This window comes from Salvelinus alpinus, chromosome 13, assembly GCF_045679555.1.
Source record: "Salvelinus alpinus chromosome 13, SLU_Salpinus.1, whole genome shotgun sequence".
NCBI lineage: Eukaryota > Metazoa > Chordata > Actinopteri > Salmoniformes > Salmonidae > Salvelinus > Salvelinus alpinus.
The window spans coordinates 48,249,663-48,264,023 of record NC_092098.1 but is presented as its reverse complement, the minus strand read 5'-3'; the positions used below and the strand labels follow the sequence as shown (position 1 = coordinate 48,264,023).

The 14,361-nt window shown below is 41.4% G+C and overlaps 3 protein-coding genes across 3 annotated transcripts; 1 reads left to right on the top strand and 2 right to left on the bottom strand.

The window, feature by feature from the left end:
* Positions 1-284: 284 nt before the first annotated feature.
* Positions 285-3,577, bottom strand: slbp2 (stem-loop binding protein 2). Its single transcript, XM_071339649.1, has 8 exons — positions 3,499-3,577; positions 3,065-3,199; positions 2,437-2,514; positions 2,172-2,255; positions 1,821-1,967; positions 1,433-1,600; positions 1,197-1,353; positions 285-1,079 (listed from the first exon to the last, which is right to left on the bottom strand). Exons 1-8 carry the CDS (start codon positions 3,546-3,548, stop codon positions 900-902), a joined length of 999 nt encoding a protein of 332 aa, XP_071195750.1. The 5' UTR covers positions 3,549-3,577; the 3' UTR covers positions 285-899.
* A 2,613-nt stretch (positions 3,578-6,190) lies between these two features.
* On the top strand, positions 6,191-9,201 carry zmat2 (zinc finger, matrin-type 2). Its single transcript, XM_071339650.1, has 6 exons — positions 6,191-6,279; positions 6,795-6,906; positions 7,119-7,242; positions 7,436-7,509; positions 8,023-8,168; positions 8,349-9,201. Exons 1-6 carry the CDS (start codon positions 6,262-6,264, stop codon positions 8,487-8,489), a joined length of 615 nt encoding a protein of 204 aa, XP_071195751.1. The 5' UTR covers positions 6,191-6,261; the 3' UTR covers positions 8,490-9,201.
* On the bottom strand, positions 8,907-13,284 carry LOC139537827 (putative ammonium transporter 1). Its single transcript, XM_071339647.1, has 10 exons — positions 12,891-13,284; positions 11,930-12,019; positions 11,011-11,232; positions 10,812-10,894; positions 10,589-10,714; positions 10,259-10,483; positions 9,978-10,116; positions 9,804-9,883; positions 9,577-9,703; positions 8,907-9,445 (listed from the first exon to the last, which is right to left on the bottom strand). Exons 1-10 carry the CDS (start codon positions 12,955-12,957, stop codon positions 9,384-9,386), a joined length of 1,221 nt encoding a protein of 406 aa, XP_071195748.1. The 5' UTR covers positions 12,958-13,284; the 3' UTR covers positions 8,907-9,383.
* Positions 13,285-14,361: the final 1,077 nt, after the last annotated feature.

Genomic DNA, 14,361 nt, shown 5'->3' with positions numbered 1-14,361 from the left:
TTGTAGTTCGCTATATCAGGATCAGTTGTTTACGTGACAAATTGATAAGACCTGACAAATAGTGTCAGGGCCCAACATTGGAATCGATAACTTTTTATATTAGGCTCTAAGACGCATTGATCATCCCACAATACATTTGCGTCAAATTGGCGGGTATTGGTGTGGCAAGTAAAAACAAAACAAAAAACACCCTAAGCGTATAGTGTCATCTTGTGGCTGATTGGCGTAATACAGTTAGTATGTTGGAGCCTAGTGCCATTTCCCCAGAGTCAATTTTCCACATATTCAATTTGGAACATATCTTTATTAATTTCGTTCTGCATCAGTACTCAGGTTGTACAAAAATACAATTAAGAAAAAAAAAAAAAAGAATAAAAAAACTACTAAACAAAGTGATAGCATTTTCCCCATCGACATTGTTTTTAGAAAAACAGCTAGGTAGGCAGGAGAGGATGGTGCATGAGACCGTATAGAGCCTGACAGTCAGTTGGGTCACAGACTGGTGAACATGGTGATGTGGCTGGTGAGCCAAACGCAACAAAGCTAATACATCTTTACTCTTTAGAGAGAAAACAGAATTCAGGCAGGTCAGGATAGAATCCTGTTTTAGAGAGGATGGGGCAGTGAAAACTTAACTAAATGTAATTGTGACAAAGGTAAACGGTGCAAAAAAAGTGAATTACAGTGGGTCCAAATAGACATTAATGTAGGTACATGATTAGTGAAGCAGTTTGAAAATGTGCGATACAAAACCATAACCAAAGTGTAAAAAGTGAACCCAAAAGTTGTAAATATTTTACAGCAATCATCCCTTTCATAGTCAGCACAACACCCAGTGCAACCCTGCAAGTCTATTAGGATATACCCAAAAGATCTACCGCTGTGACTGACAGCAATGATCAGTATGGCTTCCACAGTAGCCGGTCGCCCTGCAGGTGCGCCTGTTGATCGCGGGAGTGGTCAGTTTCCAGGAGAAATCTCAGCCATCCCACCACATTCTCATCAGCTGTTAGATGACTGCTAAAGGCGTACCCCAAGCCTGGCTGGGAGGATGGCACCTGAGGACCCGACACATCCACCTAAAGAGAGGCAAGTCACAGTCTGTACAGTTCTCCAAATACAAGACAAAATCGGGGGGGATGAAAAAAAAAAGAAGTTAAATCCCACGACAGTTAAAAAGAGTAAAACTGACACACCTGAGATCCATGGGGAAACATCCAGGGACTGTTGAATGACATTACTGCAGGTTTAGAGGAGAAGGGGGCTTTGGAGTTTGACAGCATCCCTCTGGTCCTCTCTTTACCACTACAGTCTTCATATAGCTCGCAATTCATCTGCTCAAGCAACCCCTGCCTGCATATAGTCAAGAATTGATCGGGTCAACTTAAGACAAGCAAATACTATTACAAATGTAAAGACACCCAATACCTACAGTTGGTCAAGAGGGTCTTGTTCCTCAGCTTCTCCATGCGGTTCAGACAGAGGGTCCCACGCATGCAGAGCTCTCCGCCAAAGGCGAACCTGCATGTCCCAGGAACGGCGGCTGTATTTTCTATATTTGTTTGGAGTGGATGGGTGCAGCCCAGAGATTCTCAGACGCCTTGTAATCAGATAGGGGAGAAAAGAATGAATAAATATTCCACCTACTCATGGAGACTTACATTTATAGCCAACTTTTAAGTTTCCAAGGTTTCATCCAATAAATAGTTCAGTAAATGTGTTTAGGGCTTTTCGCAGGCCATTAGTTATCCTTTAGAACCTAGTTACCGTGCCCTTTTCTGATTGCAAAAAAATAAACAGATAATAATCAGTTGTCATACTTGGGAACTTGCTCCAGGTAATTCTGGTAGCCAGAGGTGTTCTTGCCGTACTGAACCTGTTTCTGCCGTCGTTTCAGAACAGATTCATTGCCTTCCATGTGAGCTGGATCCAGGTTTCGTGGGGCCAAACGCATCCCTGCCTGGGACCTAGGGAAACAAGCCTTCAGGATTTCTACTAAGATTGCTTGAAATAGTGCATGGAATTTACCATCTAAATAGAGAACATGTTATACATTTCAAAAGAGCAATGGTAAAGGGTTCAATTCAACTGATTAAGGAACTGAGGCCCTTCATATAGGAGTCCTTAACTATGCTCTTTAGGCTGACAAAAATAAATGAGTGGATTCCTACCTCCTGATACCATCCATGTCTTCTGTTCCAACAGCAACACTTGCAGTAGACATCCTAAGGATACATCGCTCAAGGATAGAGGCCCTGATAGGAAAAGCAATCAGACAAAAGTTCAGGTTAGAGTAATCAAGATAAAAATCAGGAAAGAAAGGACCTAAATGTTTTCCTTTGCAAAAAAAATACTCTAGTGTGCACTAACAAATAGAACCGTTATTAGAGCAGAAGTCCAAGGCAGGTGCTGGAATACCAGAGTAATGAAAAATACCTGCGCAGCTTTTGCATAGCAGGGGCAGGTCCTCTTTCTCCATTAATGGGGGAGGGCGGCATGGCTGGGGCTGTATTACTGAAAGGGACAGGAAAATAAAGGAAAGGGGGATACCTAGTCAGTTGTACAACTGAATGCAGTCAACTGAAATGTGTCTTCTGATTTTAACCCAACCCCTCAAACAGAGAAGTGCAGGGGCTGCCATAATCAACAGCCACGTCTTCAGTACCAGGATAACAGTAGGTTAATTGCCTTACTCAGGGGCAGAACAACCTTTTTACCTTGTCAGCTCGGGGATTCAGCAACCTTTTGGTTACTGGCCCAACACTAACCTTAGGCTACCCACATAAGTAACCAGTGATTAGGTGGACTTTTGCCCAGCTGAACAAACATTTAATTTAAGGCAAAATTATGGTTAGGTTTAGGAACAAGGGTTAGATTAAAGAGTTCCGGTAAGGGTTAAATGTTTGGGAAAGGCACAGAAGTTAGTTGGGGTTAGTGCACTGCCTTTCGTTTTCTGCAGGTCAAATATTCTCTAAAAGTACAGAAGACATTTGGGCCCAAACCAGTTTCTCTGGGTAAGTTTAGTTTGACTGTTGTCGTGCTCAAATCAACAAAAGAAATGTACCTGACCAGACTGTCATACACAGAGCTACATCCTGGGAGAAGCCAAGGTTCAGGGCTGCTTGGATAAGAAGGTGGTCTGGACCTGAAGCCAGGGGGCAGCGCTGGAACGCCAGACAAAAGAGGCATTGACCAACCCCTAAAATAGCAGTACACAGGGAGAAAAATGTTATTCAATATAAGTGAATCGTTTTTTTTCCAATTATACCACTTAACATAACTTTGAGGGTAGACTACACAATTTTTCAGAATAAATTACGTGACCTTGTTGTAATTTGTGACAAATAAAAAATATAAGAAAAATGATCTAGCGGTGGTCCGCCACTTTATGGTGATGGGATTTTCGGCCATAAACATAAGAAAACTACCCTAATCATCTTCAATGTAGACTCGACTTAAACTACACCTGATAGAATGACAAACAAAAAAAATACAGACCTCGGCTCCATAAATGGACCTTGAAATGCGGATTCGACGCTTGTCGACATGATATATTTGGCTGCAGCCACGCAGTAAATTTACCATTGCGGCAAGGAAAGGTTTTAAATGAACGCCAGGTGCCATCAGGGCGGGGCGCAGGGGTGTGGCACCTGCCCCATCTTGGGTGCGTTCAGTTCGATTGAACGTTGGATACGTTGCATAACGATTTGTTCTGAACGACATGCTTCCCCAAAACCCCAACACCCGTTTCAAGGTGCATTTATGGAGCCGAGGTCTGTATGTTTTTTTGTCATTCTATCATGTGTAGTTTAAAACTACTGTATATTGGCCGAGTAACATTTTGTTCCCTTCTCCCTCCCTGCTATTTTAGGGGTTTGCTATAACTTTGGTGCTCATGAAAGCACCATGTTATAGAAATCTGTCAGTCGATGACACAGTCGAAGATTTTGAAGCATGCAACATCTGAGCAGGGGAACAAGACCATAGTTATGGCTAAAACCCTTATTTCTACAATTTGTCCTTGTTCAAGAGGATCAAATCATTTACATTTACATTTAAGTCATTTAGCAGACGCTCTTATCCAGAGCGACTTACAAATTGGTGCATTCACCTTATGATATCCAGTGGAACAACCACTTTACAATAGTGCATCTAACTCTTTTAAGGGGGGGGGGGGTTAGAAGGATTACTTTATCCTATCCTAGGTATTCCTTAAAGAGGTGGGGTTTCAGGTGTCTCCGGAAGGTGGTGATTGACTCCGCTGACCTGGCGTCGTGAGGGAGTTTGTTCCACCATTGGGGTGCCAGAGCAGCGAACAGTACATAATGGAGTGTAAGGTTAAAGACGAAATCCGTAATGTATCGTTGGTAAATTGTGACTGACTGACTGATTTACAAATAATAATGAGTAGGGCTAGTTATTTAGAATGCAAGGTTCTTTGTAGATCAGTCAGCAGACACCTGAACTGAAGGCTGCCATGTCATACAAGTCCAAATATAGAGTTATATGGGGCGAGATGCCCCATGGGGTAAGATGCCCCCCACCCCCCTGTAATTCTCACAAAAACCACATGATGTAAAAAAATAAAAATAAAAAATAAAGTTTTTAAATCAACAGTTCCTCAGCCTTCCTTGATCAACTACAAATGGCATAATTCCATCAAAACGATTTTGAGGTAAGTTTATAATTTCAATTGCAATTTAGAAAAAGTTATAGATATAATCCAAGGAAGTTAGATCCATTATTATTTATTAAATGTACATGTAGGGAAGCCTTAAGATAAATCTTCCACTTGTTTAGAGAGAAAAATGTTGATTGTTTTTTAGTGAAGTAGTAATATGTTAGATTAGTATGTTGGGAACAAGATGCCCCTCCTAAATGTTGGTAAGAAAAATAAATGTTTGCACTCATTTTAGGAAACATAAAGTAGCATATAGAGTGATTAGAAATACATGTTTATTGAACCAATACTCATTTGTTCAATAGTTGTCCCCCTGGCCAAGGACACAGGAGGCGAGTCCTAGCAAAATAAAGGCTGAGTCAGCTACAGTCCTGACCGCCTCACCCCACAAGAGGTTCCTGGAGGACAAGGCAAAACAACTTGGAGAGAAGTAAGAATGCAAAAGGACACAGAAAAAAAGCTGTGGTGCCACTGAAAAAGGTTGTTCCAGGTTCCAAAACCACAACAAACACCCTAAATGAGCTCTTCTCTGTTACCGGTGGGGACTGGATACGGTGCAAGCAGTGTCCGAGGTGGGCTCAAGAGCTATGCTCAGATTTAACTGTCGTGGGATTCATTTGTGACCTTTGTGTCAATAAAAAAATCTGGGAAAATGCCATTGTGTTAAGTTATTGTTATGAAATGCTTAATGTGTGTGTGTTTAATCAACATTTAATCAGTTAAATTCCAATGAAAAATATCAATATTACAAACTATTGAAAACCGTTTGCTCTTGGATAAATTTTAAAGACTGCTGGGATATAAAATCGTACCTTATTCAAATGATGATGAGTTTAGTTTAACTGTCCATAATGGAGTGTAAGGTTAAAGACGAAAGATAATGTATGTGCAAAATAGGTCAAATTGTATTTTTTCCAAAAAAATAGGGACACTTCTGTGAAACCCTATGGCATAATCTTCTATTAGCTGCACCTTTCCTAAAAAATAAATGTTAACATTTAAACTGTAGGCATTTATTTTCCTTTATAGTTTGCTACCCTAAACATGGCCAAAAATGTGTGGGGGGGGGGGGCTCTTACCCCATGTTACCCTATCTTCTTAAAATCTGCTAACTTTATGCCTAACGATAAACTTAAATTAAGACCTTATGCCTAAACTTAAACTTGGCCCCAAATGACAACCTCACAACTAAATTCATTAAATTTGACGATATAGCCTATTTTTACTTTGTGGCTGTGGTAGGCTAACTAGTGACAACCCTTTGGTCCGGCATCCCAGTACGCTTAAAGTACTTCATTTAATGGCTATCTAATCTTATCTGATGTACAGTAGATAATAATGATGAATATGATTGTTTACCATAATGCAATGCATTCGATTTTTCCATTTCATAAAAAAATCTAAGAAAGGTGTCAGCTTTTGTTTAGAAATCCCATTATATGACGAATCTATGACTTGATATGAATAGGCCATTTATTTTTCCTAATTAAAACAAGGCGCTCGACATAAAAACGACAATATACTTTACATCCCAAAAATATTGCGACAGTGACGTATTCCAAAACGTTGTTACAAACAAAATGGCGTCCGGCAGTGGGGTATGTATCGTCTAAATTCGCGAGGCTAATTAATCCTTAAGGTTTTAGAGTGAAATCAACACGACTTTTGTATGTCATAATTCGTGTGAGAGTAGAACGTTTGAGATAAATTCTAACTTTGTAAAATCACCAGCCATTATGGACGTAAGCTAGCCGTGCTAACTAACTAGTAAAGCTTGTGACTGTTACCAATGGCTGTTTGTTTGTCTAACTCATTGATTCTCAAAACTCTCCTCTGGACCCCCCCAGATGTTTCACAATTTTGTTGTAGGCCTGAACTAGTTCACCTGATACACTTAGTCAAGGGCTTGATAATTAGTTTACAATTTGAATCAGATTTGCTAGCTCAGGAATATATCAAATACAAGGTACGGTTGTTGGTCCCCAGGAGGTTTGAGAACTATAGGTAGGAAGTAAAAACTATAAGTAATTGTGCTTGAAGAAATTGTTCTGTGTTGAAATGTACTGTCATCATGCATTTCTTAAAGTAACTTTTTTTTGTTTTGTTGCTAAAGTCCAGTGGTGGAGGTAATAGCAGCAAGAATGATTTTCGACGAAAGTGGGACAAAGATGAGTATGAACAACTGGCTCAAAAACGTCTCGATGAGGAGAGGGACAAAAAAGATGGTAATTATCCATTCGCCCCTGTAACTAACACATGGGAGTTAATAATACAGATGAAGTGTTTCTACCTAAACCGTCAAACTATGGAGGCAAAATTCTAAGTGAAAGCTTCCAACTGAAATTGATCGCCACGAATCGATTAATTCCTGTGAGTAATGAATAGAGAACAAACACACCTTGAACATATACATAATTATCATGCCTCCTTCTCTCAGGCAAGCCAGCGCCCCCAGTCAAGCGGGAGCTCCTGCGACACAGGGACTACAAGGTGGACCTCGAGTCCAAGCTGGGTAAAACCATTGTTATCACCAAGACCACACCACAGGCTGAGATGGGCGGGTAAGAGGCTGGCATCCAAAGATGCTGCTGAAATGAAGTTGACACTGTATTGTCACTCCCTTATCTAAGAGCTGTATGCATTATATTATTTATGGATACAGATTAGCCCTAATTGATTTCATTGTCTTTTTGACAAGTGATACAGGTGTCTGATAAAGGCATTGAGTGCTAACCTCTTCTATCTAATGTTCAGGTACTACTGCAATGTGTGTGATTGTGTTGTGAAGGATTCCATCAACTTCTTGGACCACATCAATGGAAAGAAACGTGAGTATGCACAACATTGTCATCTACATTAGAAGTGCAGCGTATGGCCTGCCGAGCGGCGCAGCGGTCTAAGGGACTGCATCGGAGTGCTAGAGGTGTCACTACAGACCCGGGTTCGATCCCGGGCTGTATCACAACCGGCCGTAATTTGGAGTCCCATAGGGCAGCGCACAATTAGCCCAATGTCGTCCGGGTTAGGGGATGGGGTGGTGCTTTACTTGGCTCATCGCGGTCTAGCGACTCCTTGTGGCGGGCCGGGCGCCTGCAGGCTGACCTCGGTTGTCAGGTGAACGGTGTTTCCTCTGACACATTGGTGCGGGCGGGTGTTAAGAAGCTCGGTTTGACGGGTCATGTTTCACAGGATGCATGACTCGACCTTTGCCTCCCGAGCCCGTTGGAGAGTTGCAGCGACGAGACAAGATCGGAAAAGGGTGTAAAATACCAAAAAAAATTAAAGTGCAGCGTAGATGGCTAAATTGGTAATCTGTTTTCTCATCTACTTTCTCCTCACAGACCAGAGGAATCTGGGAATGTCCATGCGCGTAGAGCGATCCTCATTGGACCAGGTGAAGAAACGATTTGAAGTTAACAAGAAGAAGATTGAGGAGAAGCAGACGGAGTATGATTTTGAAGAGCGCATGAAAGAGCTTCGAGAAGAGGTAAGTGATGGGGCTAGAATACTGTCAATCTTACTCTGTCAGTCCAAATGGATGTAATGTGTATTAGTTTAGGTCAGGAAATAAATGCCATTCCTGGTATGTCTAACAAGTGAGTATAATGATCATTTAAGCCATGTTAAAACAAATCGTGAAAGCATGTATCCCTGTCACTTTTCCAAGGAGGAGAAAGCAAAGGCTTACAAGAAGGAGAAGCAGAAGGAAAAGAAGCGTAAAGCAGAGGAGGATCTTTTCGAGGAGGATGATGAAATGGCTGCTGTGATGGGATTCTCGGGGTTTGGTTCCTCAAAGAAAGGCAAATGACCTAAAGACTTTATGCATTTCTTTACACTCTACTCCCTGTCGGCTGATCAAAGTAAACTTTGCTGTCTGTAGTATTCTATCAGCCTGTTCCCAGATGTGCTTAAGCCAGCTACTTGTTGTCATGAGCACAACAAAAGGGTTGGCTATAGAGCAAACCGTTCTGCCACCAGGTCGGTATTCTATGACTCATCATATCCCCAAAACCCCCCCATTCTATTCCCAAACCAGCTTCCCAAAAAAACTAAACGCATGCTGTACATACAGTCTGAGGAGTCCCTGAAACTGCTCGGTTGTGGTTGATAGAATGGGATAACATGTCATAGTAATACAATTAGTAATTTATTGGGAATTTTATATCCGAATTTAGGGTAAATGTCCACAGATGTTTTAAAAATAATAATCATAACTTACAACAGGTTCCCATTGACCTCAAAGATTATTTTGTGTGTTCATTTGCCTACATTCCACTAGTTGCACTACCTGTTTTTTCACGCAAATATAGTGGATGTTTATCTGCTCAAAGATGTCAGTTATTGGACAGTGCATTTCATTTTATTTGCCTTTTCAACTGTTCGGCCCCCAAAATAACAACCTCATAACTAAATGCTTCCCTAGTAAATTCCACCTAGAAACATGGGGCAATTGTGTGTAGTAGGTTTGGCCTTACTCAAGACATCTGTGATTCATACAATAAATTGTTTGACTTTGTAAATATTTTGTACTGCCATCCTTCTCAATATGAAACTATGGTGCAAACAAAAGAGGATTACTCTGGAACATATATGCTTGCTAACAAATGTTTTAGTTATGCATTAAGAAATTGTTTAGAAAAAAACATTCAAATTATCCCCAGGTTTAACTTCATTGCCTCTGGATTGATGTTTCTGTCTGGGGTTAGTTCAGTGACTTCCTGGTGCCGTGAGGGTGCCTTAGCGTGTGTCTGATTTTGTCTATTCCTGTAAAAGACACACCAGGGAGAGAGATCTTACATTATTCCAGAGATAATGCATCATTATGCATACCAAAATGTACCATTCCTCTTAGCTTCCAGTGCTGAAATGAATACTGTTGCTCTGCAGTATCTCACCTTGTTTCTCCATGAAGCGGGGGACTCGCAGCACTCCAAAACACATGAGTATGGAGAGAAGAGGGTACATAATAGCCACTGCCCAGAAGAATAACACCAGTGCCACAATGCAATTGTTCCCCAACACCTGGAAATAATAACAAAAGGAGAACCAACTCCATAAATGTTGTGCACTACAGCAATTATGCAGCAGAGGTAACTCCAGGGTGGTCTGTTTCATTCCTCACCTGGATATGTCCTCCAAGAGCCCCATGATCAGAGAATAAACCAGCAAGCATCAAGCCCCAGGCCCCTGGAATTAAGTACCCTGACAGAGAAAGTGAGACGCATTATGATTCATGTGGGTTTTGGAGATGGGAGGCAAATTTTTGTTGTATTTCAATCAGAAATATGATTCTAACCAGAGATGATGTTAAGGGGGTCATCCACCTTCACAGCACAGAGGAAGCGGCGAAAGCCAATAAAGAGGAGAGATCCAGTGGCCCCACACATGACTGCGACACCAGGCATGTAGGTGTCTACTCCTGCACACACTGCCACCTGTAAACACCACAGAAAGACCGGACTCTGAGATCAGCGTAAAAACAAATGCTTAGTTATTGATTATGCACAGGTCAACACAAGCCCCATAGATGATGTGCAGTCACAACAGACCAACAACTCCCAAGCCCCGAACTGTTACCATGCCAGCAATGGCCCCAGAGAGCATGCTGTCGAGATCATAGTAGTTCTTATCGATGCGTTGGATCATTAGTCCGTAGAGTCCTCCGCTTGTAGCAGCATGCAGCAGGTTGACAGTGCCTAGCCCCAGTAACAGGCCCTCATCAGCATCCAACACACGGGGGTGAGTGCCTATCACCAGGCCCAAGAAGCCCAGCATTTGAAGGCATCCTCCCAGCACCACCATCTAAGAACAGTCATACACATGGGAGACAAGGAGTTGGTGGATGCAGAAGAATGCATCTACTTGTGTAGTCTTCAGATGGCCTTTGCACTTGTATCCATGACTAACAGGCTGTCTGTGCTCTGTCCGTTTGAAATGGGGACTCCAGCGTCCAGCCCGTGATCCTATAACCCGCAGTGAGACAGCTGCCGCTGCACCACCCAGCAAGAAGATCACACCGCTGCCTGCATAGTCCTGAATGGAAATGTGGGTCAATACGAGAATCTCTCTGCTTTTAATGCATAGTTAAATCCTGAATTTGATTATGGTATGTGATGTGACTGGTTCACACCTGTGATGGGTAGGAGGTGGAGGTTGGACTGAAGATGCCTTGCTGGTCCCAGACCCAGTGACAAGCCAGAGGGTAGATTATTCCTGAGGAAACAGAGAGACTCTGAACACAAGCAATATATCAAACCTCACCTTAAAAGTATTGAGTGAAGGGAAAGTGGCCCAAAAACTGTGGTTTTAGAATCAGTGAGTGAGAATACCTGAGAAAACGTATGCGGATATGAGGTAGCCGATTGGTTCTGTCCTCTCGTTGGCAGCCCCTAGTGCCAGAGTAGTGGCCACAGCACAGCGAACATAGTTGAAGAAGAAGTTTACCATGTTTGTCTTGTTCAGTGTGAGGAAGAATTGGGTTCCGATAACAGCGTTGTGCTCCCCAAAGGCAAACGCATAGCCATGGAGAAAGAAAGCCAGCAAGGTGACAACTGAAAACAAAAAAGGGATGGAATGGGTTAAAATAAGTAGTGAACTTAGGTTTACCCATTAGGCCGTTTGTTAAGTCGGTTGCATTGCATAAAAACATGAATACTTTTTTCCAGCAGATTAAAGATCTTCATGAAGTAAACAGTCACCTACTCATTTCCTTCTTTGACCTGTAGGCCTATAGTTCATACTCCTACTCTGCCACATCAGTCACCAGGAAGTGGAAACTGCTATCGAAACAACAAGCAGCATGCATGCTATTGCCACTTCTTGCACTAACATGCAAGCATAAAGCTTGCAACGTGTTTATGGGTTGGTGTTGGTGGAGGCCTGTAAGCATGTGACAGCTACAGTAAGTATCCTGAGAATACAGCCTCATCTCATTCTAGTCACATTTAAAAAAATATATTTAAGATGTGATTCCTGATTCTTCACAGATTAAACACTCACACAATGCTCTCCTTCAAAGTTATCATTTTGATATCGCAAAGAGCGCAGTTGCCTAAAAATGTATTTACAACTATGGTTGTGCAGCTCAATAAAAGCAAACCGGCAAACAATTACACTTTTACACAGTTCAATTTGATAAATTCTAACAATTTGGCATATGTGTTTTCATCCCATGAAATGTATATTTTTATAATCTCCTTGATTATCTTCATACTGGGCAAAAGAAACTACCAAAAAATGTCAACTTACATGTGTCTGCTACATTTTTAAAGATGACATTGGAGACGTTCTTTGGATCTGTTTTGCCTGCCTCCACAAACGCAAACCCAAACTTGAGGCCTGTGCAATCAGAGTTGAAAGTAAAGTTAAAATATATTTTTTTTTATCATCAAATAATAATATTATATTTATTTTATATAGTTAGCGCTTTTCATACAGAATCTCTAGGTCGCTTTATTTAAAAAAAAAAAAATGTTTTTAACAATTCAGGCAGCTGGCAGTTCATTGGAGATGTCTTCCACAGATCGATGATGATCCCGTTCAATAAAGGAGTAGCTTGAGTGGTGGTGGCGTCGATGGTACAGCCAGGGAGGGAGAAACATCAGTCAGACAGGCCAGGAGCTTTTCATCAGGCACTTCTGTCGTTGAAGTTCACAGTTACGGCTCTGTATAGGCTGGATCATCCACCACCGAAAGTGTAACACCCACATGGGTCATCCTTCAGCAGCTATAAGAGCCTGAGAGACCACCACAGTTCGGCAGTTATCCTATGAGGCGAGCCTCTGTAATCCACTCGCACAGTCCACGTCCTTCCAGAAACAGGGGAAGGTGTAATAAAAAGCCGGTGCTGTGTTGATCAGATGTTGGATGCATTATTCAAATTAAATTAGCCAGCTAGCTATAGTTAGCCAAGACAAGTAAACATACTTGCCATCGTCAGTCCTGCAACTCCATGAGTCACCAACATATGTTTTAGCCCAACCCTCAACAGGTTATCAACCCCCAGAAAAAAAATATTTAAAAAATACTTAAAATAACAAAAATATCTACATTTACAGAGCTCTCTGCCAAAGCTTCCTCGCGGCGCCATGGCAACCACGGAACTAAGACGAGATAACAGTAAGATCTTACTTTACTACTCTAGCTAGCTAGCTAACGTTACATTACCTAGCTTGCCTGTCAGACAGACATATTCATGAACAATACTCACACAATGCAAAGAAGCTGCAGAGGAGGATGAACGCATCATGGACAGCTATCGAATCAGGGAAAGCCATGTCAAAAAACTGTACAACTAGCAAGCTGGTAGCATAAATAGCTAGCTACTAGCTTGCAATCTGGTTCGTTAGCGCAGCCGTTAGCTAACTATGCAATGGCAAAACAAACAAGTAGCCTAGCTAATGTTACACGTATAAGCACATTAGCTATGTGTGGTTCACGGTATCAGGCTCGCAAGTGACTGATCGTGATGGAGGCAGACACGATACATACATATATCCAGGCTAGGTTGAAGATAAGTAGCTAGCTAGCAAAGTACAAGTTGCATTTTTTCGAACTCGCATTCGGGTGCTTCTATTACGTCAAAGATCCTTACCTGTGTGATTAGCTAATCATTAAAAAACGTTTTTATTTATTTATTATTATTCATAATACAAAAATCTATTTACATTGCTACATTAAACATGTCTAACAAAACAAAACACAGGTATTAACAAGAAAATACTCAAACATACAAAAAAATATCAATAAAATAATTTTAGTGCAATTGTATTCACAAAATAGTATTCTAATGATTCAGGAACATGTTATTCTTGTTGTTATTCATTAGGGTTAATGTTTTAATAAGATAGTTGAATTCAATCAGAAAAATGTGTAATTTTAGTATAGAATTTTGGAAATTTTGTTTGTGTATGAAGTATTTGGCAACAAGAATACACTTTTTTACAATCATTTGAGTGGTCTTGTTATCATTGCAATAGTAACATATTATATCTTTCATGTCAAAAACCTATGCCGAAGAGAGCGCGAAATGCCTGTGTGATGGGTCGTTCGCGAACGAGTCGGCTCTAAGAGCCTGCTCTTGTAGGTGAACGTTGGGATCCGGCTCGAATATCAGAAGAGCCGAATCTATTTATAAAAAAAATATTGAAAAATTAAGATATAAATAATCAAAATATTTAAATGAATAGAATTAACTAATTCAAAGAACGAAAAAATTTATAAAATAATATAGGCCTAAATGCTCAAGAGCACACATTCGTTCTGACTGTTGACTGTCTGCTCAGACTAACAGCCTCACCTGTTGTTCCTGTCAATCAGACACGCAGTGTCAACCAATGAACCAAAGATGCATGAGGGAGGGCTCTTCAAAGAATAACCTCAGCAGCAGGGACAGCCCCAGCAGTCAGCTGTCTCAGGCAACAGGAAGAAGAGGGATCAGATGGAGCAGAAGCACCAGCAGTAGTGCCACAAACCTCTGCTGTTTGGATGCTGTTTGACGAGAGAGCAACTGGGGATGCAGCACGAAGGAATCCCTCAGCAGATGCCATAATGGAGGTCCGGTCCTATTTGGAGGAGCCCCTCCTCTAAAGATCTGCAGATCCTCTGAGCTGGTGGAAGAACAAGGCCTCTGTCTACCCACAGCTTACTAAAGTCATGACAGGGGGACTCTGCATAGTGGC